At 43.4% G+C, this 25,537-nt stretch overlaps 1 protein-coding gene across 3 annotated transcripts in view; it reads left to right on the forward strand.

Annotated features, from left to right (window-relative positions):
- Positions 1-1,789: 1,789 nt before the first annotated feature.
- Positions 1,790-25,537, forward strand: part of LOC141918900 (transducin-like enhancer protein 1) — an 85,338-nt gene continuing 61,590 nt past the window's right edge. For all 3 annotated transcript variants that reach the window (XM_074813838.1, XM_074813840.1, XM_074813839.1), the window contains exons 1-4: positions 1,790-3,121; positions 3,773-3,873; positions 5,483-5,546; positions 5,635-5,679. In XM_074813838.1, coding sequence (XP_074669939.1) covers positions 3,098-3,121; positions 3,773-3,873; positions 5,483-5,546; positions 5,635-5,679 — 234 coding nt within the window. In that variant the 5' untranslated portion in view covers positions 1,790-3,097. The remainder of the gene's footprint in view (positions 3,122-3,772; positions 3,874-5,482; positions 5,547-5,634; positions 5,680-25,537) is intronic.

Below are 25,537 nucleotides of genomic sequence, written 5' to 3' on the forward strand. Positions count from 1 at the left end.
ACACAGGCACAGAGACATACATGCATCTGTTTTCAGTGTCAAAACTCTAGTCCCAGAAGACTGCAGAAGACTGAAGGAATTTAATTTTCTTTTCCTTTTGTCGTTCCTGTGTAAAACTGGGAATAACGTAGTATGGATATTAGCACTCTGAATGAGTAAAGCTGTATCTTGATATTGCAATGTATCAAATTTCATACCAAATTTTAAACACAGATTGCTCTTTCTTTAGGACACAACATGAAGCATAACGAAATTCTAAGTAAGTGTCTCTAGTGAATATTAATGGCGAATGGTAAGAAAATGCAAATTATAAAATTACCTTTACTGTGTTTTAAATGATGTGATACAACATTTTAATGCCTGGTTTTAGGTAGTATACAGGTATACTAACAGCATGAACATGTCTTAATGCATTGTTTTAAGTCCGAAGGTACCACTATGTCACACTTTATCGTGTAATTCTGCTGTGAATAGAGTGGCTGTTAATAGAGGACATGTTTTGAAGTTTACTTCCCACCTCAAGCTGTGTCACCATTTGTCATCTCAGTAGCCACACAGAGAGCCTGTGGAATTTGTTTGACCCTCATCTACATCAAGTGGGCCTATAAACCATTTACAACAGCAAAGTTCTTGACAGCTTTCCTCTAGCAGACCTCTCTTATAAAAAGCCAACCTTCCCCAAAGGACAACCTCCGCCTGATCAGAGGGTCACTCTAACCAACGTTTCTGTTGGTGTAGCTGAGCGATGCAAACAAGTGTGAGATTTTATCCTTCTTTATGGCATCTTCTGTACAGCCAAGAGCAGCGTCAGCAGGCGCTATATTATTATGTAAGAGGGGGAAAGGTGCTCCATCTGCCCGCCCGCGTTACAGAGCGGATTCCCGGGACAGGACAGGGTAGCCTCTTCCCCGACCGCTCCGCGCCAGGCTCCGCGTGGGCGCTGGCCCGGGCGCGGGGCGGGCTCCTTCACGCGGCCGCGGCCGGGCTGCGCACCGGCGTCGCTGAGGGCAGGATGAGGAGGAGGGTGCCGTTCCGTGCGCTGCGGGTGCCCGTCCGCACAGGCACGCCACGCTCAGCGAGGCCCCCGCCAGCGGCGCGTAAGCCGCGCCTCGCCACGGAGCCCCTCGGAAAAGACACCCCCGGCGGGCCGAGGGCGCACGCAGGGCCGGGCCTCTCGGCGCCGCGGCCCGCCCTGAGGCAGCCCCTCACGGGGCGCCAGCGGCCGGCGGGAGAAAACACCCCGCGCGTGGGCAGCAGGCGCGGGCTGTGGGGCCGCCCCGCCCCGCCCCTCCCCGCGCGGCCCCGCCTCGCCCCGCGCTCCGGCAGCCCTGGCGGATGGCGCGCGCAGGCGCCGCGCGCCCGGCTCTCCCGCAGCCCCACCGCCCCGCCCCGCCCCTCCACGCCCGCCCGCCCGTGAGCCCCACGTTACTTTGATTGACAGCTGAGCCGCTCCACTCTCCTTCCCACCGACCTTCCCCTCCTCCCCGCCGCTCTGCGCGCTCCGCGCCCGCCCATTGGCCAGCTCGGAGCGCTCCTGCCGCTCCGCCAGAAACGGGTCCCCGCGACAGGCTGGAAGGCGGCGGGACTCGGGCTTTCGCCATTGGTCCGCGGGGCCGGGACTCATCACGGCCCCACGTTGGTGCCGGGGCCGGCGATTGGGCGGCGCCGGCGGCTGCCCGCCCCCCCGCGCGGCGGCGTGGGCGTGGCCGGGCGGCTGGTTAGCTGGCGGAGTGTGAAACCGCGTGCTAATGTAAGCGGGGCGGGCGGCACGGCGCGTCCCTCGGCCACGGCCGCGCTCCCGTCCCGGCCCGGCCCGGCCCGGCGCCCGCCCCAGCCTCCCCTGTCCCTCGGCCGGCGCGGAGGGGAGGGGGAAAGGAGGCCGAAGGCGTTTCCAGCTGCTCGGGTCCGCATCTTTCAGCCGGGTAGAACTTTATCCCGGGCCGGCGAGGAGCCGTGGGGCAGCGCGGAGGAGGAGGAGGGGGAAGAGGAAGGCGAGGATGCTGCTGCCGCCGCGATGTACCGCGCTCGGGGGGCTCTGGTGAGACACGCAGCTCCCCGATGCGCGCCCGCCCGGAGGAGGCTGCAGTGGTACCGTTGCGCGAAGGAGCTTCACGTCTGATTTAGCCCCGATACGGACGTTTTTACCTTTATTTTTTCCCCTTTCCTTCTTTTTATTTTTTTTTTTTTCCCCCGACGGGGCGGGCGGCTTGGCCGGTCGGGCCAGAGGGCATTTTGAGGGCTTTTGTTATTCTTTTGTGCTGGGGATCTCTCTGCAACTAACGGAAGAGTGTCTGCTGCGTGTGTGGTTCCCCCTCCTCTACTCTCCTGCGTTCCGTGCATGTGCTACTGGAGCTGCTCCGATCGGGGCCGGCTGCGCAGAGCCCCCCTCCGCCCTCTTCCTCCTCCTCCCGCCTTCCTCCGTTGTTCATTGCTCCGTATCTTGCCGATGACCTGGCCCCTCCGCCGGCGCCCGAGAGCAGCGCGGTCCTCCCTGGAGACTTTCTCGAGCCGCCCCGGTTTGCGACCGTCCCGCCGCTGAGACCGCGTCCCGCTTCTTCCGGCTGGATTTTCCCCTCTTGGCGAGAGGCAGAGGTGGGGAGAGGAGTCGCCTCCGCCCGGGGTTTCCGGCCTTACCATCGCATCGGCAACTTGCGAGCCCGAGAGGGGGATTGATTATTCACTCCCGCGACGGAGAGCGGCGGGGCTGCCGCGGTCGTCGTCCCGTCCGTCCCCCCCACCCGCCCCGTCGGGTTCCGTTCCGTCCCGCCGCGCCCGAGCGCTGCGGGCGCCGTCCGCCGGCCGGAGGAACGTGGAGCGGCGGTGACCGTCCCGAAGGCGGCCCGTTCGCCTCCGCCGGGCACCCCCAGCCCTCCCCGGAACAGCAGCAACAAAGGACGCGGCGCCCGGAGGATGTCCCCGTGGCGGGGACACTGAGCGGCGCCTCGCCGTGCTCCTGCCCGCGGCGGCGGAGGGAAGGAAGGCGGCCGGCGGGTGCCGCCGCTCCTGCCCCCTCGGCGCCCCGGGTGTGAAGCCGGGACAGCGCGGGGGGCTCGCCGCGAGAGCCGCGCTGCGAGGGAGCCCCGCCGCGGCCGGAGCCATGTTCCCCCAGAGCCGGCACCCCGTAAGTACGGCCTGGGCGGCCGCTCCGCGGGGGTGGGGGCGCGGGGCCGGCCGGGGAGCGGGGCGGCGGCGGCGTGCGCCTCGGCGGGGCTCCCCCGCCCGGCTGAGGCGGGGGCGGGCGGTCGCCTTCACAAGTTTGTCCCCTCTTGGGAGGAGCGGTGCATCCTGCCTCCCCTCCCCCGACCCCTTTTGTTTCGTGGGCAACTTATTTGCCTTGGGAACGACGACGGGGGGGGGTCGCCGCCTAGCCGGGCAGTGTCGTCGTCGTCCCGTCGTCCCCCGTCCCGTCCCCCCCGTCCCCCCCCCCCCCCCCCCCGCCGAGCGCGGCGCCCGGGCCGGGGCCGGCCGTGCCCCCCCGGCGGGGGTCGGCGGGGAGGAGCCGGCACGCCCCGCTGCCGTGTAGGAGGCGGCGGCGGCTGGAGCGGGTGGGTCGGGGTCGGAGCGGCTGCGGGAGCGCGGTTAGCCTCGCCCCCCCCCCCCCCCGGCAGATGAGGGACGGGAAGGTGGGTAACAAGTGCGCAGCGCCCCGGGGCGGGGGCGGGCCGGGCTGTCCCTCCCTCCTTCCCTCCCTCCGCTCGGCCTCCTCCCCGCGGGGCGGCCGCGCTGTCTCTGAACGTTCCTCTCTCTCCCGTGCCGGCCGCTGCCGCGGCAGACCCCGCACCAGGCTGCGGGCCAGCCTTTCAAATTCACCATCCCGGAGTCGCTGGACCGTATCAAGGAGGAGTTCCAGTTCCTCCAGGCGCAGTACCACAGGTGAGCGCCGACGGGCCGCCTCGGGCCGGGGGTGGCCGCCCCGGCCGGGCGCGGGGGACTGCACTGAGCGGCCGCGGCCAGGCGGTGGCGTGCTGTGTCGCGGCTGAGCCCCGCCGAGGGGACCGGCGCCGCCGCCGGCCGGTTTTTTGAGGGGGGGGGCACGGCAGTGCCGGGGGGCGCCCGGAGGACGGGGCGCTGGGGAGGAGACGGCGGCCCTGCCCTGTGCGGGTCCTCCGGCCGGTGTGCCGCCGGGACACCGGCGGAGGGGCGGTCGTCTCGAAGCCGGAGCTGTTGAGCGCTTGTACGCATTTAAAAAAACAGAAAAAAAAAAAAAACCCAAACCAAAACCAGCCAGTATTTGTTGGGGATGCTTATGTGGAGGACTTTCTTCGAGTACATCGAGAGAAGACCTGCGCTAGTTCTATAGCACTGAGCATTAAGGAAGCTAATTCTCGTGTGTGCTCATTTGTGTGTGGTGTTAATGCAAAGATTAATAAAATGCCAGTATGCAGTGCTTAAAGACCCAAGAAGGATTGTTAAAGCACACCAGTACTGGAGTACGAACACAAAGTTGACGTGATGTGTTTCTGATTGCTGTGCTGCCGTCCTCCAGTCGTTCTTGTTGCGTTTGTGCTTTGCTGCTGAGGTCCCTACAGAGATGTGGGGTATGGGTTCTTGCATACACAGGGCAATGGCGTTAAGGGGCATTTATCTTCCTTAAGTTTGTACTTAAATGCACCTGCAAGATCTGGATAGGAATAAAAGCTTTGCAGGTTTCCCCATTAGAAATCGCTTGGTTTTGATTAGGCTTCTGCTTTCTTACCTGTGATACTGTAGTCTTAGTCTTAAGTATCTTATTTAAGCCATTTATTATTTTAGAAATGCAGTGTAAACTGTTAACATTCAGTATCACAGCTGTAAGTGAAAAATGCTGGCTTGCACACTGTTTGCTAGTGATGCTTACCAGTGTCACTAAAAAAATAAAATCAGTCTGCCAGAGAACGAAGGCATTTGCCCTGAGTGAAAGTAGTTGGAATTGTACCATTGTTAGTGATGAGATACGCAAGTGCCAAATGCAACTTCTTTTCATTTATGAAAACAAAAATAGAAAAGAAACTTGGTAGTAAATGGTAGTCAAAGTTACTGTTTTTCAAGCTGTGGGCAAGACAACATCGGCTAGAGAGTACTTAAGGTTAAGAATTATAGACATACTCAAGTTGTAATTGTAAATGTGAGTGGTGTTACTTGACAGTAATTTACTAAATGTCATATACAAAGAAATACCTCTATTTTACTACTGAGAAGTACTTCAGAGGAATTCAGATCTTGTTATAACTTGAAAGTTGTAGCACTTTATAGCAGCTCTTTGTCAAAGCATGAAGACTGGATATGTTTGGGTTCTGGAGACAGTTTGGGTCTCGTACAGCACCCATGAAATACCTTCTAAATTTCCTGTTCAGCCGTTGTATTTAAAGTATGAATTAAGTCTTTCTCTACTTGTGTGTTAGTTTATGAGTTTTTTTAATTAGCTGCTCTGTCAAAATACAAAGTGGGTAGATGTCAAAACAAATGACATAACAGTTACATTAAAGTGTGATCTATTTTGTAGCCTTAAATTGGAATGTGAGAAACTGGCAAGCGAAAAGACAGAAATGCAGAGGCACTATGTGATGGTAAGTATATTTGATTTTTCTTCAGTTAATATCTCCTAATACAGTGTAAACCAGCATAAGAGAATAATGTTTGCTCCTTTATTTGCAGTATTATGAAATGTCATATGGATTAAACATTGAAATGCACAAACAGGTAAGGCATTTTGTTTTCTATACCACAAAATCTGCAGTCTGTCTAGTGCATTTAAATGTAGCTGTTCTGTTTATGTTCAGATGACTGTATCATGTACCTGAATCAATAGGCTGATTTGTATCTGTGATTAGTAAACCTTTGCCTACCTGCTGTCAAATGAAGTATAAATTAGGTTGAGAGGCAAGGCTTTCTTGGTATTGGTCCTGAAAGATGTTGACAAAAATAGGAAAGGTCTTGTGTCTGTGGCTTCAAAAATATAGTTCAGTGCTTTATATGGTTTTATTTTGTTAGCAGTAAAGTCTTTGGTATATAGAACTGGTCTATGTGTGTGTAGCATATGTAGTGATAGTTGCTCAAATCTGTCCCATTTAAAGGCATGAAAAGATTAGTGACTTGGAAAGCTGTAGTTATGACTATGAGTTTGCAGGTTCCCATAAAATTCACACTTACGGCCACTATAATGGTGAATAAAAAAGAGCGTTGAACTGGAACAAGACACTAAGGACCTCATAAGAGAAGAAAAGCTAAATGATTGCTCAGCCCAGAGGACCCTCAATTGAGTAGTCATTGTCTGCCAAATAAAGCATTAATGGCAGGGTGTAAGTATTCTGTAGATATGCTGACATTCACTTTTTCATCAAGATGCTGGTACAATAAGTCCTTCAGAAATCGATGGCCTCTTAAAAAAAATTATCATTAGATGAAGTTGCACAGTTGGACACATTTCAAAGTGCAACAATACAATTCTTTCTTGATGTGTATGTGCTGTTTCATCTAAAACTCTTGTTTCATTAAATTAAAGAGCATGGCTGACCGGCTAGGGCACAGTGAAGAAATTGATTAGTTCAGGCTTCGGATCTTCAGTATATTCAAAGACTTTCATTAAACAAGTGAATTGCAGAGTTGAATTTTGCTTTTGTAACTGAACTCTTTGATTTTTGTTTTGTTTTCCCCTAAAAAATATTATATGTGATAAGGTAGTATTGTAATTCCATGATAACTTTCTGTCTGCAGAGCTGGGTAGGTATTCTCTTGGTTTCTAGAGGTATGCTTCTTTGAATCCAAAATGCTGGTAAAAGAAGTAGTACTACGACAACCTCTTTTTTTTTTTATTTAAGTGATACACCGAATAGGTAGACAGAACAATTAGAGTAGTGTTTGACTTGATTCTTTCTGTACTGTAGCTGCATCAGTTGTCTTGTGTTTTGGAAGAATGTCAGTTTTAGTGTGAGGTGGCTTTTCCAGACATTGTGATTTGGAGATTTCTTTCCTGGATTTTTTTTTTCTTCCCCTAAACATTTTTCTCACACTGTAACCTGTGAGGAAGCCAACATCTGTATAGGAGTCACATTTGGCATGAAATGGATGTTGTTTTCAGAAGATCTTTGAAGAGAATGTGTGACTTCAATAAATGTACTAGAAATTAACTTTAGATAAAATCAATTAAACCCACAAGATTAAAGAGTGTCAAAGCTGAGGTTTCCACTTTGACCTTAACATCTGTGTATTGCAGGGGTTTAATGTTCTGTATGTATGGCAACTGTAATTACATATCCAGTAGGCAGCGATACTTCGGAAGCTTTTAAGATTTATGACAGAGCATAATACCTATGTTGGTTCTAGCTGGGGGGAGTAAGGCACACTTGCTTTGTGCGTGCTGTTAAGAAAAGAATAAGCTTTTCAAGGCCTAAATATGTTTCCCTGGATGAGTCTCAGACACTATGCTTTTACATGTTAAGTAATTCTAATTTCCAATAAATAGCACCTTCATGTTAACGACTCTTGATTTAGAAGCCTGCAATGAGGATGCTAAATGGTGTTAAAGTTCAGTATGTAGGTGGTCTTAGATTACAGGAAACAAAAAAACCTACAATGACACTCTTCTGAATTTCCACGACTAGTGATAAGTTGTGAGGAGGCTTTTGGCAGATAGTAATCATAATTCTTATTAAAACTGGTGACGTCTAGCCCCAAGGGAGTAGCCAAGCTCAAATTGATGCTTTTTGCTGGCTAATCACCAGCATGGCCTAAGTGCTCATTATGTTGTAGAGAGGGCCTTCGGAGCTCTCATTACGTTTGACAGGAGTTCTCTCTAGGGGGAAACTGGGCATTAGCTAGACTCCTGACAGGCTGAAATTATTCCTGCTTTATGGCTTATAACCAAATGCTAGCAAGGCATCATCAGGGGACATGAAAAATTGTCATTTCTGACAACATCTTTGTTACTGAAAAATGCAGTGATGGGGAAACCTTCCACTGAACAAGCTTTAATGTTTTTAAGGCCTGCCTCTTATGTGGATGCTGCAATCTGTGTGAAGCCTTTCAGAGTGCTTGGCCTCCTGATTGAAAAAAAATGACACCGCAGCAGTGTTTCTGCAGTGTGGTGCGTACATCACTGTAAAGGTGGAGTCACTTCGATAAAATTAGGTAGCTGCAGTTTGCCTGTGTATGTTGACTTCTTGTACTGATATAGTTGCACCAGCAGTTCCCTCTTCATTTAATTTGGTAATCTAATTGACTAAATCAAAGTTAGTCAGGACTTGAATGATGCTATAAACAGACTTAATTGAGGTGAACTTTCCATGCACAAACAGCTGTACTGCAGAGCTTTGCACTTGAATATGTTGCATCTGAGTCCATAAATGGCCATGGTAAGGCTTCCTTCACAACTTCAGCTTTGGCACTTTGCAGTGTTTAATTGCGTAACTGTGTGCTTAAATTGAGGTGCTGCTGCATTTCAATCTGCTGACTGAACAGGAGTTGGGAAATAATGTTTTTGGCATATTTGTGGCTGGTTTGTGGGTTGGCATTTTTTTTTTTTGTCTTGCTTCTCTGTGGGGTTTTTTATTTTTTTACTTTTTTTTAAGAATTTCAAAGGTTAGCTCTTAAGAGGATGTTGTGTGTACACTGTTTTCAGAAAAATTACTTTAAAGTGAATGGTTACTAAGTTTTGCATACCTGCAACAGAAGCAAGCACTTGAGGATTCATTTAGGATAGATGCACTTGATTCAGATATTTTCATATGTGTCAAGAAGACAGAATGAATAAGGACATTTTGTGTGGTCTTAAGTTTCTCTTCTGTGTTACACTGTCCAAGTCAGATTCCTCACTGTGATGTCCATGGCTGGCAAAGCAGATGTATCAAGTGCTAGTGCCAAGGTGTAGAGTTGGTTGGGTGTTAAAATCCTGCTGTACTTGAAGGGTTGCTGCCCTTGGCTATTAGGGCAGTGCCTCTTTATTTTCACCAGCTCTGTCATCTTATGTCATAAGTCAGAAGATAAGGCTTCCTGTGAGTTTAATGACTAGATTGTTTAGGTGCAAGATTAGCTCTTGTTCAGTGGCAGGCAGCCAAAGAAAGAAAAATTCATTGCTGCTGAATCAACTGACAAGACTATATAAACTACTACAGTGTGTGGGTTTCTGCTCTCCCAACGGTGACAGCTAAGTTTCCTTCTCTTTGGGTGGGTTGTTGTGATCTCTTTGACCTGTCATTCAGTACCTTGCCTCTTGTAGAAAAGTATACAAATTCCCAGACTGCACTATGTTAACTGGTTGTACAAGGGTTAAATGTCAGTTTTAGCCTGGACTGTTTTTTGGGATCATTTCTAATGCTCTCTGGCAAAGGACAGAATCTTCTACTGACAGAAGATTCTTCAGGAGTGGGTTAAATAGAATGGAATTAAGGAGTTTAGTTAGCTCTCTACAGCTTATGAGTAGCATGGTTGTGCTGTTGAAAGCCATTTAAAGAGAAATTAATTTTTTTTCTTTTTTCCTACTTGCATTTTAATTATTGGAATGAAAAACTTCATGAATCCTTAAGGTTTTGGGGGTCTGCAGTCAGTGTCTTGAGAGCATTTTACAGTTGACAGTGATACATAAGAAATGCAAAACCTGTTTTTACTTAAAAAGAGAAAATGGTAAGGTTGATTGGGACATAATATTCCTCACTAAAAAAAATATGCCTATTCTGCAGTGTTGAGTTGCTAAATGAGTACAGTTGTATCACCAGTGCAGCCATTTCAGCCACAACTAGAGTTGCCAGTTTGAATGGGGAGGAAAGACTAGAGTAATGACCTCAACTTTCTCGACTTTTGAACCACATTCAAGCTTGAGGCTAGCGTTATTATTGTGAAGGATTTATCTGACAGATTCAGGGCACTGTGTGAAATATGTCTCCCTGTGGCTTTTAGATAACCATATTTTCAGATACTATCTATTATGTCAACTCCATATACAACTTAATCCAAAAGTATGTCACAGTGTAAACACTGTACATGTTAAATAGTGCCTGATCATCTTGCATTTTAGCCTTGGGTCTACCAGATTTCAGGTTCCTTACAGAACTGTGGAGGGAGAGAGGAAATGCATTCCTACCACCTACAATGTTAAACTTCGCTTGCATTGTTGGAACTTAGGTTGCCAAATGCCTGTTGATGTACTTATGGACTGGTTCAAGTGGGCAAAAAAAAAATGTCCTGGTATTTTTGAGGGCAGGGAGAAGAGGAAGAGGGAAGATACTTTGTGAATGTGCAGTACCATTCTGTCACAACAGATTCTGGGGGAAAAAGCTTAATGCTTTTCTGCTGGCTGTTACACCAAATCAAGCTGAGTATTTCAATTGCCTTTCCTTCCGCCCTACTCTGGCACTTAAGTGTTTGTAGCAAAGCGGTAAAATTGCATTGTGTCTCCTGTGCGAAATGGAAGATAGGATCTTCTAGGTTTGATAGTAGGTCACCGTTGGCATACAGTAAAAGCCTTTAAAAACAATTTTAGGTTAACTGGCGTTTATCAGAAAACTTCACAGTACTGTTATTTTAAAAATAACTGCTTTGAGTACAACTAATGAGGTTATCTTTCCACTGGAGGTAAGATTTCTAAGATATCTAATGGCAATTATGTCAAACACTACAATTTTCGTCTTTTGCATCACACTTAGTTGGACTCTGAATGTAGCTATTTAGGCAATAACAGTTCACATAGTTCCTTTGAGAAAGGGGAAGAACAACAGCTGACAGGAAGCATTCCTGATTTTTCAGCATGTATTTGTCAAAACAGCTAGTTTAACAGATCAGTCCTTATGATTACTCATAGGCCATGGCTTTTAAAGTACTTGCAAGTTGGTCCCATGTTCAACCTGAACTTGCAACCGGTGCTTTTGCAAATATAAAATTTGATCAGGCCCAGTCAGCATGGGTTTATGAAAGGCAGGTCCTGCTTGACAAACCTGATCTCCTTCTACGACAGGTCGACCTGCTTATTGGATGAGGGTAAGGCTGTAGATGTTGTCTGCCTTGACTTTAGTAAGGCCTTTGACACCGTTTCCCACAGCATTCTCCTGGCAAAACTGGCTGCTCGTGGCTTGGATGGGCACACACTTCGCTGGGTAAAAAACTGGCTGGATGGCCGGGCCCAAAGAGTTGTGGTGAATGGAGTTAAATCCAGTTGATGGCCGGTCACGAGTGGTGTCCCCCAGGGCTTGGTTTTGGGGCCACTCCTGTTTAACATCTTTATTGATGATCTAGATGAGGGGATCGAGTGCACCCTCAGTAAGTTTGCAGATGACACCAACTTGGGTGGGAGTGTTGATCTGCTCGAGGGTAGGGAGGTTCTGCAGAGAGACCTGGACAGGCTGGAGCGATGGGCTAAGGCCAACTGTAGGAGTTTCAATAAGGCCAAATGTCGGGTGCTGCACTTGGGCCACAACAACCCCCAGCAGCGCTACAGGCTTGGAGAAGAGTGGCTGGAGAGCTGCCAGTCAGAGAGGGACCTGGGGGTGTTGATTGACAGCCGGATGAACAGGAGCCAGCAGTGTGCCCAGGTGGCCAAGAAGGCCAATGGCATCCTGGCTTGTATCAGAAATAGCGTGGCCAGCAGGGACAGGGAAGTGATCTTACCCCTGTACTCGGCATTGGTGAGGCCGCACCTCTGACTGTGTTCAGTTTTGGGCCCCTCACTACAAAAAGGACATTGAATTACTCGAGCATGTTCAGAGAAGGGCAACGAAGCTGGTGAAGGGTCTGGAGCACAGGTCGTACGAGGAGCAGCTGAGGGAACTGGGGTACGAGGAGGCTGAGGGGAGGCCTCATCGCCCTCTACAACTACCTGACAGGAGGTTGCAGAGAGCTGGGGATGAGTCTCTTTAACAAAGTAACAAGCGATAGGACAATAGGTAATGGCCTCAAGTTGTGCCAGAGAAGGTTTAGACTGGATATTAGGAAGCATTTCTTTACAGAACGGGTTGTTAGACGTTGGAATGGGCTGCCCAGGGAGGTGGTGGAGTCCCCATCCCTGGAGGTGTTTGAGTAGAGTTGACATAGTGCTTAGGGATGTGGTGTAGTTGAGAATGGTCAGTGTGAGGTTAATGGTTGGACTAGATGATCTTCAAGGTCTTTTCCAACCTAGATGATTCTGTGATTCTGTGAAATTTCCATCTTAAGTATTTTGTGGAGGTAATCTTGTGTGACATCGCTGGGCAACACATTCCAGTGTTTGACCCATCCTCATTGTGAAGAATTTTTTTCCTTCACTAACTGGGACTTGGTCTTTTTTGCACTGGTGGCGATTGCTTGCCTTTTATTCTTGTGCAGTGTGCCTCTAAGAAGAGTCTGTCTTAGTCTTCTCCGTAATCACCTCTTTGTTGGGAATCGGATGTCCTCTCCCATTAGTCCTTCTCTTCTTGAAACTAAAAAAATCTAGCTTCTCCTTGGTATGTCGTGGGCTCTGATTCCCTGATCATCTTACTGGTGTCACTTAGAGACTTGCTCCACTTTGGCAACATCTTCTTTCTTGCCAAGCAAAGGGAACAGAAACAGGAACAATTTATTTTAATCAGCTAGCTGGTTACAGTCATACTATTACATCCTAGTATGAGGTGTAGCCTTCATCAACACAAGGGTGTGGGGCTGATGTGTATTCGACTTGCCCTCCAGGACACCCATGCCTTCTTCTAAAGGAGTAAAACTGCTTTCTAGTGCATTTCCACCCTGGGTGTGCTGTTGTGGGGAGGCGGTTGTCCCAGGTGTAGGACAGAACCAGCCTTTGTTTGCTTTGAACCTGGTTTCCACTACCTTTATCTGATGGCCCCCAGTTCTCAGAATAGATGAAGTCATTGATGCCTAGCTACTTTTTCAATGTACTCTGATATTTCTGCCATAATCCATCTGTGTTGACTCCTTTCTAAGTTGGGCAGTCCCAGCCTACACAGTTTTATAGCTTTTTTTGATTGTCTTCTTTGCTTTTCCCTCAAATGCAAATTTTTAACTTAGTCTGTTAAAATGAGGGGAGTAGAACCACATGCAGTTCTTGGGGTATGGGTGAACCAGAGATTTATATTATCACATAATTGTTTTCTGGATATTTTTCTTTTCTTGCTTCTTTAGTAAAATTCCAAAATCTGATTTCTCTTTTGGCTACCGTGACATGCTGCACTGCTGGAGTCATTTTTCACATTTGAGTTCTTCTGAACTATGATTGTAAGCTCAAGAGCCATCATTTTACATTGAGGCTAGGGATAGCTACTTCCAGTGTGTGTAAATTTTGTTTATATACAATTCTTTTCATTGCCCACTTAGACTTGTAAGGTCTCTTTGCAGTTCTTCAGCCACTGTTTTTACTTTGAATTCTCTTACGGAGCAAGCTTTTTTATTGACTGCTTGCTGTCTTATCCAGGCTGTACTGCTGAACATATTAATAAAACAGATTGCAGTAAAGGCCCCTATGAAACTCCACTGGTGACCTGTTTATGGCTCAGTGTTGGAGATGATTGAAGAGTGGATTAGAGCTTGCTGAACTGGAGTTTATTCCTAACTGAATTCTAGTTTAAAGTCTGATTAGGTTTAAAAGGCAGCCGAGTGATGCACTTCTTTTGGTACTTAAAAAAACAGCCTGTCCTGTTGCTGTGTCAAGATACATATAGACAAATGTAAACAATGTTGAATTATTTCACTTGGAACCGTAATCACAGTGTGTTTAAGTGAAATAGGAATAGAAGAAGGTAGGGTAGTAGTATTTTAAGTTTGTGAGTAGTATTTTAGTTGTTAGCAAGCCTAGTTATATAATATACTTTCTAGTATGGGGAAAACAGTTCAGAAAATTAATACATTTGGTAAGTTTCACTGAACTTTTTATAATGGTAGTATTCTGTGGCTAATGATAAATTGCATAAATTGTTTAAGAAGAGTCTGATCTTTAATTGGGGATTGGATGAGTTGCTCTCACCTTTTCTTTATGTTCTTCAGATGTGTGAAGAAATTAGCACATATTACTAAACTACAGATTAAAGTTCTTTGAGGGATGTTGGGTAAACTTTGTCAGGGCTGCTTATCTGAAAATATTTTGTGCTTAGGTGATCCTAAGAGCTAACAAGCCCTTTTGGCTATGTGATAAGAAAACCAAAAACTGAGGTTAATTTGTGTTTTGGTGTCGGGTGTTCAGGTTTTTTTGTTTGTTTTCTTGTCCCCTACTTCAGCATCATGGATGGTTTTTTTTCTGTTTAGTCTTTTTTTTGTTTCTCTTGAAGCTTCTTGATGTTTGTGTAAACAGTTGGTCAAAGCAACTTACTTGTAAGGTGACCAGTCAGTGTATTGACAAGAACAGACACAGTGGAAAACTACATTAGGAGGCAAGCCGTTGGGATTTGCAGTAAATATATTACAGAACACAAGTGAATTGCCGATACTGCTTGTTTAGTAGTTTGCAAGGGCAATGGTAGTATGGATTTTTGAATTAGAAGGGAAGGACTGGTCTTTCTATATGCTGGAACGTCTAGTTGATGACTGGGGATAAAATTGATTTAGAGAACAAAATGCTGCTGCCTCTATTTGTGCCATTTTAAAGGCTTCTATGGATTAGCAAGCAAAAACAAAAAGATAGCTTTCAGTTTTGGAAAAGGAGAGCAAGAATGGGTATGCTTGTTCAGCTGCATTTTAATTAGGTATTAAGTCTATGAGGAAACCTGCTTTTGTTAGGTCAAGAAAACGAAAGGACATCTGAAACTGGGTGGTTTTTAATGATCTGTGGAGATCTGCCTATTTATGGAATTGCTCTTAAGTGTTCTTAAACCTCCGAATTGCTGTGCTCTCTGCTTCATGGTATGATGATACCAACTTTTTTTAAATGTAGAAGTTTTAGTCAAATCCCTGGGGGCAGGAGATGAAAAACCCACAATTTCTTAGGAAAAATAACTAATAGAAAGATCGTTCTTTTGCGGTGTTGCCACAACAGTTTCCATTTACAAGACAGTTTTTTGGATTTTGGTTTGGTTTTTTTTAAACCAGCAGAAATGTTTATTGCTGTTCTTCATGTGTGAGTTTGGGTGTAAGGGTCATTCTGAATTTCTGTTCTTGTAACTGGTTATAAAGTTTCCAGCCCTTATGTTACAGACAGCTGCCTGTCTGCGACCTCAGATGATGGACATAAATTGCCAGTTAAGCAAACACAAAATCTTTAATTAACAAGACCTATGGAAGCTTACGTTGTTTCTTTAAAATTAAATACGAACTGTAGAATTGCAGCACTAGAAGGGACCTAGTGCCTCTCTGTGTTCTAGCAGGATTGGCTATAGCAGTGTCATTGCTGATAGGGTGCTCGTCCAATCTGTTAGCAAAGACTTAACAGTAGTGGCTACTCACAAGCTTTATAGGTAGCAGAGTGCTTTTATGTCCTTGCTGTTGAAGTGCTTCTTCAGTTACAACTTCAGTCTTTTCTGTTGCAGCTTCAGCTCTCTACTATGCATTTTCTTCGCCCTGGATAGGGAGAGCAATGATTCCCCTGCATTCCAGAACCATTTTGTATACCTCTACAGTCTAATGTTCATTCTCTGAATGTTGTTGCCCAGCTGAAATACAGTGCCCAAAATAAGTGCAGTATTCCAGGGGAGGAAATGCCATGCTGAGTAGCAGAGAAGGTTTACTTCGCGTATGGCTTACTGTGGTGGCAGCCTTTTTTGCAACAGCATGCTATTGACTTATGTTCAACTTCTGATCCGCTGTGACCGAGAGATTCCTTCCTGGTCCATTATTTCCTTTTCCTTTTATGTTTCTGTCTAGGCATGTTATGGTCCTTTATCCCCATTTATCCCTATCCTTCTTTGTCCTTTGTAGTCTTTTCTATTCACTGCAAAGTGAGTTCTGAAGCTATTCTCCAGCATATTCTGTCTTTCTCAGCTTGAAGCTCTCTGCAAATTAAGGATTAGGGCAAATGAAGAGGTCTTTATGCTTGTTAGTGGGAAATACTGAAAAATACTGGACCTATCATGCATGCAGAACTTCTCAATTTGCAGAAGAGAAGGATGTATTCATACATGGTTTAATCATCAAGCAGTTTGGTACTTGTTCCTGTTAAGTTTTAGCTGTGCTGTGCTGTTTCTGTTGCTCCTAATAGTTCTATGAGTGTCAGATTGTTAGTGAAGATGTTAGCATCATCTGCCTCTTTGGCATAATTACTTAACCCGGTTGGACATTGCACAATTCTGATGTTTACTGCAGAAAAATACTTCTGAGTTGTGACTTATATCCCTGTTTCACCTAGATGTTTATTGATAAGAGGCTTTTTAATGCCCCAAATTTAAGGGATAGTAATTAACCTGGAGTGTCTCTGCTCCTTCATTTGCTGTTTTCTGATTGTTGGGCACTATCCTTTCATATCCACTTGACATCTGCAGGTTCTGCAAGGTATTCACTAGCTGCTCAGTCATCTCTAATGTGCTGTTTCTATTTCATCAGGCCTAGTCAATTTGAATAAGTTTTACTTGGAACACTGATCAGTTACTTTCCTGTTTAAGCTACAGTGTTGACCTTACGTAACTAGTAATTTATATTAATTATGTGGTTGATAATGATCCTTGTATAGTTAAGACGGATGCAAAAAAGTACAGACTTTCTGGCCTTCTCGGTGTCCCTAGACCATATATTTCCTTTCCTAATTGAGGGGATTGAACCATTTTTCTTTTGTTCTCCTCCAACTGTTCCAACCTGTAGAGCAGTAGTTTTACTTTAGCTGTCACTTACTAATAACACATAGTTAGAAAATATGTGCTTGTGCTGTATATGTTCATACTGCCTCACCTGACCTGGTTGCTACTTCCTGGATGCTTTCTGGTTTATATGAAATCAGTTAAGATTTTGGAATTTAGTCTCTTGGCACAATTCCATCCCTCCCCTTTCTGCTCTGTCCCTTCCTTCCTCTTCCATTTTCAGATGTATTAACTGCCACCCATGTTGTTAATATTGTTTCATAAAGAAAATGTCAGCTCTCAATAATACCATTCTGTTTTCCTGCTCAGTAACAGGTCCTGTAAAGCTGATTTTTACCAGTTGGCATTTGCTTTCCTGAACTCTCAATGGCTTTTTCATTCTTCCTTCCTGTCCTGATGATGATAAACTCTGCAGTGATTGTCAATCTTAGACAAATTATTTTCTATTTGGACAGTTTCAATCAGTTCTTCTCCATTAGAATGTAACCTAGATAGTATCTTTGCTAGTCTTTTCTATTCTGTGAGCAACAGAATATGTATCTCTTAAAAAAAAAAAAAAAAAAAAATAAGGAAGAAACTTACTGACATGTTTCCAAAGTTTTGCAGAAAGTTTTCCAAACCTTTTTCCCACCTGATGATAATTTCTTGTATTTTCAGCTTCCTTCCAAATCCTGTGTGGTGGATAATTCTGCTAGTTTCTAACAAGAGTTGTCAATCCTATTAACTTGTAATTCATTAGTGAGTCACCTGTTGGCACCTGAAGCATTGATGTGAACACCTTTTTAAGGCCTTAAATTGTTTCTCTGACTTGACAGATTTTTGAAACTGACTTGTGGGTATACTAAGTATTGTAAAATGATGAAATTACATTTAAGATACAAAAATGCTTACAACTGACTTGATTTGGTAGCTATTTTTTTCCCCATATTTCAGGCTCTTGTCTTAATGTGCCATCTTTTTTGTCAGATGGCATGCTTATTGTTCTAGTAAAGTCCAGATTCTACTGCTATTATAGTCTTATTTAAATGTTGATAAGGACTGAATCCTGACGGGGAGTTTTGTTATTGACTTGCATACTGTAAACACATATGCTTGGTTTTAGGAACTTCATGGTCTAATTTTTAGAAGCTGTGTGATTCTAGGCACTTCTCCAGCTATGCAAGAGCTCTGACTTTCTCCTGCCATCCCAATAAAGTGACTTCGTGTGGCAAGTGCTGCAAGGGTGTATGCAGAAATTTGGATGAGGCTTGTGGGAGTGAGAGCAAAACAGGAAGTAGTCTTAAAATAATGTCCTAAACTAAATGAAAAGCCAACAGGGCTCTTTTCTGGTGGGGCTGTAGCACTTACAGATAGACTGCTTCTTTTATGTCTCTGTTCTTTTTCTCTTCTGTCTCTTCCTTGTTCTTGTATAGTGTAGTATTGCTCAGTTGTCCAGAGTAAGTTCTTAATGTCCTTAAGGGTAACAATGCAAAGCATGCTGGATAATTTTGGAGATGGTGCTTCTAGAGCACCGTAAGAGCACATGTGAGTGCAGTCCTGTGGGAGGAGGAGGGCTCATCCAGTAGCTTACTGTTTCCATACACAATCTCTGCTCCCAGCTTGGCTCTCCTAGTACTTTATGCTGCTCTGCTGCCTGATGGATGCCTCCTGTGAGCCTGTGTAACTCACTAATGTCGTGGTCTACGAAGCTGACACTTTCCCTCCTCCTATAGTCATGTTTTCTGCTTGACTAATTGAGGAGTTGGATAGGTCCAAATGTCTCCAGCATGATTTGAAGAAAGCGTGCCTCTGAAAGCAAAGGTGGCAAGATCTCTTCTGGATTGGAGTCAGCCTCTGTCTCACTCAGCATCTGGTGGAATCTAAATAAAGTGGGAACTGCGTGCTGGAAAACAACTTGAAAGTAAAATAAGGCTGTGTGCTCACTTCAGAGATTGGAATAATTCTGGGTGTATTGAAGGTTGGCTTAGGCATGGAAACGAAGCTGTGGAACTAAAATTTGGATAAACACACCTTTTGTAGTTGCGAGTGCTTGAGCAAGATGGCCTAATGTTAGATTAAAGAAGAAATGTGGTAACTGTCCTGTTTAGCCAAGTTTAAGAAGAGTCTTGACAGTGAAGCTGTTGTCATGTTGAAGTGCTCCTTTCACACAGCTGCTTTGTTAGCAGTTGGCTTGGGTTCAGCAGGATTTACAGCTGCAAATGGGATGGGCAGTTATGTACAGTTGTTCACTGAGCTACATGGCAGCCTCTCTCTATTATTATAAAAAGCATTGAAATTAGACATCTGCAATTTATCCAGTCACTTCACTTTAGTTGAATAAAGTCCAAACCTGTAGTAGATGTTTGGCAAGTGTATCCTCAAGATGTTTGACTTGTGCATCCTATGTAGCTTATGTTTAAATTAGCATGACCTTTCTGTAATTTAAACTGACATCTAAGAGGATTCAGGTAAATGTAGTTTAGGTACAGAATTAAAAAAATACTAATTTCACTTTGGGAACTATCTAGCATTGTGTGGCTTTATCATTTTAGGTTTTTATTCTGTTAATATTTCTGTTACTTCTTCCTCTCCCTACTCCCACTTGCAATATGGTGGTGTTTGGTTTTTTCATAGCTAAAGATTTTTCATGCCAGTCTTCTGGGGTTTTAATATAATCTTGTGGGTGGCTGACTTCGCAATTAAAATGAGTAGTACAAATGTGGGGCAGAGGGAAAGCTGTATTTGTTAATGATATGTCATGTTAAACTGATAGTTTATGCCCAAAGTACAGAGATTGGTCCTGTCGCTGAAATGAACGCTACCCATTGCTGCTTGTCAGATTGAATTTCAAGTATCTGTTGAGAATAAACCTTCCCACCCCCTCCGGTTGGTGAGAATATTAGTAATGACAGTGTTTATAATTTAAAATAGAGTTTGAAGGCCAACTTCCACAGTTTGTCGCAGGGTGGTTAAAACTGTGGTAAAGGGGAGATGAATGTGGCTACTTGTGCAAGTCTATTACTCAGGAGGCCTGTAAATTTGATTGGCTGCTGCAGTTCTAGCAGAATCATTCGATTTGAGAGCAATAGAAAGATAAGATATCCAATTACCTAAATGATTTGCAGGGTTAGCCAATGTTGTCATGGAGATGTGAGTTGAAACAAATTAAATTTTAAGCAATAAAATAATCTTAAAGCACGTCTGGGAACAAGAAAATTTGGCAGTGGTACTTACCTGAATTGAATCTTAGCTTGACACACGGATGTTTGACATTGATATACTATGGGGGCCTAAACTTCTTAATGGCATGTTGCCTTTTTTTCCTTTTCCAGCCATTGCCAAAAGAGTGTAGTGTGGTAGTTTTAAATAAAAGGATATTAATAATATATGCATATCTTACTGCTCAGTGTGGATTCAGTAACTCATGAACAGCAAAGTTCATAGAATGCTATCCTTAATCATTTGAGGCTTTTGAGTATTCAAGTTTTGAGATTTAATGATACCTCCAGCATCCCCTCATGCCCTGAATTCTTAGCAACAGATTTTTGGAAGTGCTTGAGTCTTTCTGTAGCAAAGGTCTAACAAAGCATGCAGAGAGCTAAGCACAGTGAAATGTTTCTTTTTTGTAATTGCACTGTGAATGTGTGCTTTTTCTTGTCTTTGAAGAAAAATAATAAAGACTACATTATTTAAATGTACCGCTTGCTTCAGTGATTCTGCTGGAAAGATGAAAATATGGAATGGGTACTAAACTTCAGCTCAAGACTAAAATATACACACGCAGTTTCTTACCCAAGGACTTCTGAAATGTAGTATTTAACTGATTTCTGGTTTGCAACAGGGATTAAAAAAATGATCAAGCATGTCCCATAAAGTGGGTTTTTATCCACATGTCTGTTAGATGGAGATGAAAATTGGTCTGAGGTCAAGCCATTTGCAGCATTCTCATAGCCTTCGATTTTCTTCTCATCTCCACCAGAGATAATCTCAAATGATTCGGTAATGACCAAAAGTGCAACATTGACCTTTACTCCCTAGTGGATTACTGTGTTACATGCTATAAATGACAGGAAGTCCATTTTGTTCTTCCAGAAGGAGTTCAGTGTTGTACTTGGCTTTCTAGTGTTAAAAGTGTAAGTGAAGGCAGAGTACTTAAGAATTGCCTTCTAAAGCTTTTGTGAATGTGATTTGACAGTATATTTTTCTCTGGGCCTTAAAGGCTGATTATTCTCTGATTCTTTTGCTTTAAATGAATGGGTTAGGACATGCTTTTTGTTGGTATCATCAGAACTTCGGATTTTCTTGCTTTAATTTTAATCATGTTATTCCTAAACTGTATTCTTCCCAATCTAGTGACAAATGTGTTTCTCAAAATTGGTCTGAAATAACTGAAGTATATAAAAAGGTAATAAATGAGAACACATAAAGCCTGTCTGTAAGAAGTGGTGATAGAGTGCTTTCAAATACTGATCTAAGTTTGTGATATAGGAAGTGCAGTTTGTGAGAAAGAATAGCAAGCTTCTGACATACAATGGACACTTTTAGTGGAGTATTATTTTGTAAAGGTAGGTCACTTGGACAGCTTTGAAGAATCTCAGCACTAATAGAGCAGTTGTGACAACTGATTGTTAAAAATAATGTGTTGTAAGATTTAACTTCAGATCACCGTCGTTGCTGTAGCTAAAGTCACTACTGGGATGTGTGGTAGACAGTGATTGGAGCAAACCCAAAATTATTACTGTTGAAACCTCTGAAGCTGAAAGGTGATTAATTTTGTCAGAGAAAGGTTGCATTCATCACTCAGAAGTGAGAGTGGTGGCTCCCGTAGGCTGCAGCTTCCAGCATTAGTGATGAAATACACATGGGTGTTGGGTGTTGTGAGAAATACAGTTAGAGTTTGGATACTTGTATTGTACTTCGTTCTTTTCATTCCAGTGCAAAAATCTGTAGTTGCTTAAGAAATAATGTTGATTTAAGTATGATATCTTTCATGGTGCTTTGGAAAGTACAGGCTGTCAAAATGCAAAGTGATTTGGAGTAGACTACTGTAGAGGCAAATACTTCAATACTACTTTTAACAGTGCAGGAGGAGAAAAACTACAATTGTATATAAAAGCTCTTTATTACCTGCTTAGTAAAATGACTTATTTAAATGAATATATTTAGTAACTAGTGTGGCTGCTTTGTTCTTTGTCATTATATTAAGAATTCACTTTAGCAAGAGACAAACTTAAGTACAAACACTTGAGTATGCCAACAGTTACATCAAAACATTTAAGTCCTTAATTAGATAGAACGAAGGCAAAAAAATTACACAAGTGAAGAAAAAAAAATCTGTCGGCTCAATCTAATTTTATAAAATGCAGCTGAATTCCTTCATGTTAATTTTTAATGATACTTCAGAAAGGAGGGTAGCACTTCAGTCAGGGGTCTGACAAGCTTGTCATTTGCAAATAATTCAGAAGACAGTCATTACAACAGCAAGAACCAGTGAATTAATGTAGTTTTGTCATTCTTTGATGGGCCGCACACTCAAGTCCTCTATTAAAAATGAATGTATTCAAGAGGCTCTGCATTAAGAACACAAACAATTAAGAACACTTCAGATGCTTTGCTAAGAGCTGCCATAGAGCTAGGAGGGCTTTCATGAAGGATGCAGGCATCTACAGTCTGCTTTACCAAGGAGCTAAAGAACATGGGCAATTAGTCATGTTTGTCTATGCTCAAGTAGCTTTCTGCAAGATTTTCTTTGTCTACTCATTCTTCTGACTGTCTTACCCATCTCAATATCTTCAGTTAGATAATAGCTATGCTATATTGGGAGGCTGCTAGAAGTAACTGATAAGTACCTTCTTCTTAAGACTTTCAAATGCATGAGTCCCAAATCTGGAATATATAGTTTACTCTAATGCCACCAATTACTGATATCTAGTCTTGAGTAACGAAGCTCTCCTAGACTCCTTCAAAAATGGTATTTGCTTTCAAGAATGAAAATATATATATATACACACACACACATATAGTCTCAAAGATATTTCACCTTGAAAGGTGAATGTACATTGCGTTTTGAACACCTAAATTTAAAGTAATGAAAGTTCTTTCTTCCCAGTTCTGAAAACAATCTCATGCAACTCCTGATGGGCAAGATTAGGTGAATTGTGCATTAAACTCTGTCACAACTCACTGGAGAACAAAAATATTTTTGTAACGTGTTTTTGAATAAGAATAGTTTTTACGAAACATTTGAGGGCAGCAAACAGGAAATGTGTGAAATATCGTAGTGGATAAATATTTTTAAGTATTTTAATTGTGTGTGGGAAATTGTGCTAGTAAGCAAACTGCCTTTTGAATGTAAGCAGACTTTTCTTACGAAGTACAAAATAGTCTTTTCAGTTTCATTTCAGTGTAAATGTCTCTTAACTGGCACTTGTAACAGCAGCAAGAAATCTCAAAATATACTTATTTATGGCATGGACACTTTACGTTTACTTAGCACTGGGTGAATACTAAGGATGCTGTTCACGTATGATCATCAATGATGCCTGCTTTGGTAAAGACAAAGGATACATTTCTTTTACTTCTGATACTAAATCAGGTATGATAGTAATTGAAGCAGTAATTTTAAAGTAAGATTGATTGGGAAGGGGAGAAAGTTGATTATGCCTGTTTTTTAGAAAGGAAATAATTTTTAAAAATCTAATCATCCTGAGTTGGGACTGGTAATTATTGCATGATGTTGCATTCTGTTGTCTTACTGTGCAGTCCTGCGTGCTGTGTTATTACAGTAAAGCTCTGATATTTGGGACCTGTGAAGGAAAACCTGATCATGTTGACAACTTCTGTGTTTCATAGACCACTGAAAACATTTTTTTTTCTTTTCTCACAGCTACAATAAGGATACTTATCTCAGTATTACAGAACATGGAGACTTTTATAGGCCATACAGGCCAAAGAACTTTTTAGAAGAAACCAAATGAGTTTCTTACATTACTTTTTTCTTTCCCCACTTATCACCTGCTATGATTCATCATGGCTTCTGTCTTGAAAACAAAGGTAGTCCCATTGGTCTAGGGCAATTAACCTCTTGGACCCTAAATATCTTAGCTAAACTTCAGCCAACCAGATTACTATGCAACAGACTTTCTTTCCATAGCTGACATACCTTGCCTTCTGGAGAGACATACTAGATATGTGGAAAAATGCCCTTTAGTACATAGATTTTCACAACTGTGTGTGGGTTTTTTTTATCTTGTTAACAGACATTGAAAGTACCAACAGATTTGGTAATGGTTGGTGACTTCCTTGTATTGCCTTCGCCGGTACGTATGCAGTACCAGTACTAAAGGCCACACACAGAATGATGGATATTTTATGGTCGTGGCCCAAACAAAACAGAAACAGATGGCTGTGGTACTGTGTGAAATGGTAGCTGTTTCTATTGAGAATAGGGATGTCGCCTTGCTGCAGAGGGAGAAAGGCTTGCTGTAAAGCAGCTGTCACTTCATTGCCCTTATTTAAGGGGAACCTTTTAGTCCTAGGAAGAAGCCATCCCAGAACTGCTTCAGAGACTTTTCTCTGCAAAACTTTAGAGTGGATGTGTCAAATGCCAGACACTTTGGTCAGGTGGAGTACTTCTGATTACATCAGAGAGACATAGTGTTTTACAAGTCTCAATGCTATTGAATATTTTTCTTGTGTTTGTCAGAGGTGGGGAAAGAGATTTTAAAGCTTGCCACTTGTATTTAGATCCCAAATCACCTGTCTGCTGAAACACAGGAGCGAGCATGGCTTTTGTATCCTAATTAATGCTTGACTGATGTATAAGGATCAGCACATTGCAGTGTCTTCCTAAAAAACTCAGGATGATGGGAGGGATATTTTCATCTGACTTCTTTGAAAGAGGTTATCTTTGCTCAAGTTTATGCATGTCATTTCATGGAAGGCCTAGCAATTCTCAGGAGGGATCTCTTGTTTCTTGTGTCTAAAACAACCCAAGAAATATATGTATGGACTAATGATATGACAGAGACTGACAAGAGCTGTTCAGAATGTTTTGTGTGTAGGCCGTGTTCGTATCTGGATGCTAATTTTGGTTTTGTGCAGCTGTGCTACAGCCACTGCAGGAGATGTTTTTAAGGAAAACTGTAGGAGGTGTGCAAGTACCTTGAGGGTTAATTATAATGGTGGTTCTGAAATCTGAAAAGCTGTAAGCCGAGGTAAGGCTGAGTAATGAGAGAAAAAGATCTCTGTATCCCCCCAGAAATCCTGTGTTCAAGTTGACATGGCGAAAGTGGGAGATCCATAAAGCTGTTGAAAAGTAGAACTTGGACACTTTGTCCTGCTGTCTTTTCTGCTGCTTTCAGTGAAGGATTTTCTCTACTCTGTTGTTTCCTAGCCTTATTGTTCTCTTGTTACTCACGGTTTCACTAACTTGCTGTTACTGATTATTACATTTTCTGATCTGATTCTTTCTTGTCGGCATTATTTTAATTCTCTCTCAGTATGGGTGTTTTAGAAGTCTCTACCTTTTGTCTCCATTCTGCCTTGCTTCTGTTTTGGTATTTCTTTTGTACTTCTGATAGTGTGTTTCTGTCAGCAAAACTAATTTTACCTTCTAATAGGCAGATAAAATTAATCATGAAAGAAATATTTTTCTTCCATGCCTGTCACCTTCATGTTCTGCTGCTTCATAATTTGAGTAATAATAAATCTACCTTTTAAAAGGCTTTATCTTGAACTTCATGGATTTCAAAAATGCTTTCCTTATTAATAAGCTATGTACAAGGACCAGATTTGTGCCTAAATGTGTATACAGATTAGGTGCTTTAGATATGGCAGATGTCCTAGAGTAGCTAACTAAATCTCTGTCCTCATCTGAGTTTATATATAAACTATTTATATTTGCA

Source organism: Strix aluco, chromosome Z, assembly GCF_031877795.1.
Source record: "Strix aluco isolate bStrAlu1 chromosome Z, bStrAlu1.hap1, whole genome shotgun sequence".
NCBI lineage: Eukaryota > Metazoa > Chordata > Aves > Strigiformes > Strigidae > Strix > Strix aluco.